At 39.4% G+C, this 6,000-nt stretch overlaps 1 protein-coding gene across 2 annotated transcripts in view; it reads left to right on the forward strand.

Annotated features, from left to right (window-relative positions):
• Positions 1-4,326, forward strand: part of LOC141139842 (probable cation-transporting ATPase 13A4) — a 236,787-nt gene extending 232,461 nt beyond the window's left edge. For both annotated transcript variants that reach the window (XM_073626366.1, XM_073626365.1), the window contains exons 30-31: positions 461-541; positions 3,476-4,326. In XM_073626366.1, coding sequence (XP_073482467.1) covers positions 461-541; positions 3,476-3,712 — 318 coding nt within the window. In that variant the 3' untranslated portion in view covers positions 3,713-4,326. The remainder of the gene's footprint in view (positions 1-460; positions 542-3,475) is intronic.
• The last annotated feature ends 1,674 nt before the right edge of the window (positions 4,327-6,000 follow it).

Raw genomic sequence — 6,000 nt, forward strand, 5'->3', positions numbered from 1 at the left:
CAGGGACTGGTCAAATTTCAATCCATCTATGGGCAGGTTGGTTGTATGTATTGATCAACTTCAGTACAACCAGCCATTGTTTTTTTTTTTTTTGATGAGGGAATCAAGCAATTCTCTTTCCTTCAACCCATGCAACCTGGGTTGAGCTGTGTGCAACCATTGAATCACCCAGCACCTGGCAAGCCTTGCCCTTTCTCCCTCCATCTTGCAACAATTTGAGACAGCTGCAGCATCCTGTCACTCTCCTCTGTGCCCTCTTCCACTACCTGTAAGATAAAAAACACATAGCATTTAGTATCACTTTATCTTGTGGAAATATGAAATGTTCTCAGTAGCTAAAGCAATAAGGGAATGAAACAAAATTTTGAGGTAGAAAAAATATAAGGATGAATTGCTTCAATTGAGTGCACCTATCTTTCAATAAATTCAAGATAACTAGTTGATTCTGTTTTATTTTCAGCTTTGCTGTACACCTACCAGCTGGAGAATACATATAATTGTACTACTGGTTGTAAATCTGGTGGTAACATTTGTAGTGGAGGTCAGTATTATTGTGAATGAGACTATTTTATACAGTTTTTGGTATTAAAAAAACAACCTTTACAATTTATCAATAAATGTTTCATTAGAACATACAGGTAATTGCATTAGAAAAATAAACCAGTATTTTTATCAATGTCAAGAGTATTATACTGTGTATATTTAGGAAGGGTATTCACTGCTTACCACCACCTCGTTAATGACCACTTCTATTTCAGTAATTTTGTTACTTACTTGGTTTTACTGACTTTGGACCATGACTCCAAACTTCAAACATCACATGTCTACTGAGACTATAGATTCCATTTTATGTAGATACTGCATTTATACATTTGTGGTTGATATTATGCAACATTCTTACAAATGTCTATTTGATTTATGTGCAAAGCTACAAAATTAAAGCCTGGAAGATTAGGACTTCAATTTAAAAACTGGGGGCAAGAAAATATGTAAATTATCATCCCTAGAAAACTATAGTTCCTTCCAATTTAGCCTGTTACCTAAAGCCAGCCATAGATAGATCAAAATTCAGCCGGTTCAGCAGGAACTGGTCAAATTTCAATCCATCTATGGGCAGGTTGGTTGTATGTATTGATCAACTTCAGTACAACCAGCCATTGTTTTATTTTTATTTTTTTGATGGGGAAACCAAGCAATTCTCTTTCCTTCAACCCATGGTTGAAGGAAAGAAAAAATGCAATGGCCTGCCTAACTGAGTAGATTGGTTGATTTGCATACTTGTAGTCCCCTCATTTTCAAAAACCTAATAGGTATTTAGATTCAAAAACAGATCAACTTTTGAAAACTATGGAAATGTTTCTGTTTAGACTCAAGATATTCTGCAACTTTCATTTATAAGTGGACAAAATGTTCAATTTCAGTCAAATATTTACAGGAATATAATATATTAGATGTCATTTACAGGAATATAATATATTAGGTGTCATTTACATGAGTATAATACATTAGGTGTTTAAAGCAACCCTTTTCACACTATAAAACTTATAAACCTATAACATGATTGTAAACAGGCAAACACCAGTACCTACTTTTTGAGAACCTAAGGTTTCCTAAATCCTGAAGCACTTTTAAATGCAAATAATGCCTTGACGGGCTATCCTCTTCTATTTTGTAACTGGACCTTCTACTCCAAATCCACATATGCATATTAGAGTGCTCCGGGTTTCAAGTGACCCAGGGCTCCCAAGAAAACATTAGGAGATACATAGAGGCATCACAGTGCCTGCTTTGAATTTCTGTTGTAGATTTAGAAATATTATTGTATGGAGAGGGCTTTTTAAATATATGTACAGTATCTCACAAACCACTCACATTTTTGTAAATATTTTAATATATCTTTTCATGTGTACAGCTTGTATAACAGTGTAAATTTGCTGTCCCCTCAAAATAACAACACACAGCCATTAATGTCTAAACCGCTGGCAACAAAAGTAAGTATACCCCTAAGTGAAAATGTCCAAATTGGGCCCAAAGTGTTAATATTTTGTGTGGCCACCATTATTTTCCACCACTGCCTTAACCCTCTAACAAAGAGCTGGTGGAGGTTAGAGACCTTGTGCTCCTCCACCTTCCGTTTTGAGGATGTCCCACAGATGCTCAATAGGGTTTAGGTCTGGAGACATGCTTGGCCAGTCCATCACCTTTACCCTCAGCTTCTTAAGCAAGGCAGTGGTCATCTTGGAGGTGTGTTTGGGGCCATTATCATGTTGGAATACTGCCCTGCGGCCCAGTCTCCGAAGGGAGAGGATCATGCTCTACTTTAGTGTGTCACAGTACATGTTGACATTCATGGTTCCCTCAATGAACTGTAGCTCCCTAGTGCCGGCAGCACTCATGCAGCCCCAGACCATGACACTCCCACCACCATACTTGACTGTAGGCAAGACGCACTTAACTTTGTACCCCTCACCTGGTTGCCGCCACACACGCTTGACACCATCTGAACCTAATACGTTTATCTTGGTCTCATCAGACCACAGGACATGGTTCCAGTAATCCATGTCCTTAGTCTGCTTGTCTTCAGCAAACTGTTTGCAGGCTTTCTTGTGCATCATCTTTAGAAGAGGTTTCCTTCTGGGATGACAGCCATGCAGACCAATTTGATGCAGTGTGCAGCGTATGGTCTGAGCACTGACAGGCTGCCCCCCCCACCCACTTCAAACTCTGCAGCAATGCTAGCAGAATTCATACGTCTATTTCCCAAAGGTAACCTCTGGATATGACGCTGGGCACATGCAATCAACTTATTTGGTCAACCATGGCAAGGCCTGTTCTGAGTGGAACCTGCCCTGTTAAACCGCTGTATGGTCTTGGCCACCATGCTGTGGCTCAGTTTCAGGGTCTTGGAAATCTTATAGCCGAGGCCATCTTTGTGTAGAGCAACAATTCTTTTTTTCAGATCCTCCGAGAGTTCTTTGCCATGAGGTGCCATGTTGAACTTCCAGTGACCAGTATGAGAGAGTGAGAGCGATAACACCAAATTTAACACATCTGCTCACCATTTACACATGAGACCTTGTAACACTAATGAGTCACATGACACCAGGGAGAAAAAAAATGGCTAATTGGGCCCTTACTTAGGGATGTACTCACTTTTGTTGCCAGCGGTTTCGACATTAATGGCTGTGTGTTGAGTTATTTTGAGGGGACAGCAAATTTACACTGTTATACAAGCTGTACACTCACTACTTTACATTGAAACAAAGTGTAATTTCTTCAGTGTTGTCACATGAAATAATAAATAATAATAAAATATTTACAAAAATGTGAGGGGTGTACTCACTTTTGTGAGATACTGTATGTAAAAGATTTTTCATAAACTGCGTGTATCATATGTTCTTGTTACTGACTGAAATAATATATGCCATTGCATAAGAAAGCTTTTATATCTGACGGTTACATTAAATCTTTTCAGGAGTTTATTTTGGACAATAGAGCTCTCTGGGTAGCCTTGAAGAGGTGCTTAAATTTAAAGCCTGGGAGTAAGTATAAAATACTCCGGACAACATTGGCAGAGGACACAGAATGGCCACTGATTGGGAAGACAATATATAACAAGAGTGAGATGATGACTAATGGACACAGTGAAGCCTACAATAATCCAGTTTTCCAGCAGGATGATCTTGCGAATGAGAAACACTTGTATAAATGACAAGATGAATGGGAATACAAAATGAATGAACACATTTTAGCTGACATTATTTATTGAAGCTAAATGTCTGCTGAACTAATATTTCATTGAACTTTTTATGTGAAAGAAGCTTGTTAAAAAAAAAAAGTTGGGTTACTTTTAGCTCTGTATTCTTTTACTGAAAATTTGGGAAGATGAGGGAAATATCTGTCAGCAGCTGATAGGAAGACATTGACAGTAATGATAACCTCACAGAGGTTCTAACCCTTTCTGTGCCTCCACTCCACTGAGATTTTGCATCACTTTATGGCCCAAGTGAGAGGAAGTCTGCCCACTGTTCACTATTGTATGTTGTGGTGCTGTGGATGTTGAGGAAAGTGAGCAGCATTGTATCTCCTCAGTGGGGACACAGGTGGAACATAAAAAAACAAAAAGAAGTTCAATCTCTTTTCCATTCTGTCCAAAACTAAATCTGGCTTGGACATGGATATGTTCAAAACATTAAACAATTGATTTAAAGAAAAAAATATCTGGGTGGAAGATAAAATGAAAATACAAAATTCTGATGTTTTATACTCTTATTATCAATCACAATTCAGATGTTAAAAACATACAATAAAATAAGACTGTCTGTGGACTGGGTCATGCGATTTTTCCTTAATGTTATCTATTAAGTCACAGCAGAGTATGAAAGGAGGAAGAATCACAGCTATGATCAAATCAGAAAGCCAACAACAGATTATCAGATTGCGCCAAACTCAGACCTGAAATGCGTAGGCAGCAAGCATTTATCACCAAGCCACATCACAGTTTAATAACAGGTTTTTGTAGTTCCTGAACAATGTGTTTCTTGAAGCTCATTAAGGGACACAGGATCCAAATAATCTGAGTAAATTGATATATACTGCTTCTGTGATGTTGGGGTGAACATGTGGTAGGTGCATGTTTCAATGAGTTATGTCAGTCCAAACTGTATTTTAGGGCATGGCAGCCCACTTTTATTAAACAGAGTGGAAAAGTTCATATGGAATTCAGTTGCCCATACAGGGGTTTTCACCATCAGCACAGTCAACTGAAAAATGGCAAGCCACCTGGCCCCTATGTTAGCAGCACCTCTGCTCTGCTTACCAGTCCCTCCCAACTTTAGCCTTTTGTTGTAGCAGCCTGCTGCACAGGCCCACTCCTGGCCTCTGAATAAGGGTTCTCCTGACACTCAGACTCTTTCAGCTCCTTGCTACTCTGTCACCAACTGCACCTGTTCTGTGTAGACCCCTTGCAGCCTCCCTGACTTTTGGGGAAAGGTGGAGATCGCCTGACTCTTGGGTATAGCCTTAAGCTTTGCCCTATCCTTCATTATAAGGACTGTGTGCACCTAGGCATACATCCTGCTGGTCTTTAACAAGACCCAGACACTGGGTTGGAGACTTGTTCTCATCTAAGGCACTTCAAAATGTATGAACTCCAGATCCGGAAAATTGCAAAAAACAGTAAAATATGAAAAAACACCTTTTTCCACTCAGAACTGACATTCCGGAAACCCGCACTCTAACTATGTGAGAACCCTGTGCCACATTATCCTACATTTTCACAGTGACAGGGCCTCACACTGTCACACTGCTAACAGTAGGATTTGGACCAAATAGCATTTGGACCAAAAACATTGGCCAGCCAGGTATAATCTCTCTCACTCCCAGCATGTTTCGGTTTTGTAGTACATAGGATTTGATCACAAACACAGAGGAGTGGAATCTGTGTCCCTTAGTGAACTTCAAGAAAACAGATTTTACAGTAGGTATAAAAATACTGTTTTCTTTACTACTCAATAGGGGGAATAGGATTCAGTTTTCCTAAGAAAATGGCACTATCCAAAAGCAGTTAAATCGAGGGGAAGGCAACACAGCAGACAAATGGCTAACAAGCCAACAACAAACAGAATAAAACAAGGGGCAGCCTGCTGTTCAAAGAACTGCTTGAAGGACCTTAAACCCAAAAGTGGCATCAAAAGAGGCCTGAACATATACCTGGTAAAACTGGCAAAACACATGAACAGAAGACCAGGTGGAAGCCTTGCAAATTTGGGAAACTGTTGCCTGATGCCTGATGGTCCAAGAGACACTAATCTAGTAGAGTGTGTCTTGACAGTAAAAGGTGAAATGTTGTATTTAAGTCTATAAAGTAAGTTTGGGCTGTGAGCTGTCTGAGCCACTGAGTTCTTCTTTGGCTCTCAGGTGATCTTTATCAAACAAAAATTTGTATATTAAGTTGCGAGTGAACATGTAAACATCTTTAATGGTTTCATATTTATCGAT

This window comes from Aquarana catesbeiana, linkage group LG04, assembly GCF_042186555.1.
Source record: "Aquarana catesbeiana isolate 2022-GZ linkage group LG04, ASM4218655v1, whole genome shotgun sequence".
Classification (NCBI taxonomy): domain Eukaryota; kingdom Metazoa; phylum Chordata; class Amphibia; order Anura; family Ranidae; genus Aquarana; species Aquarana catesbeiana.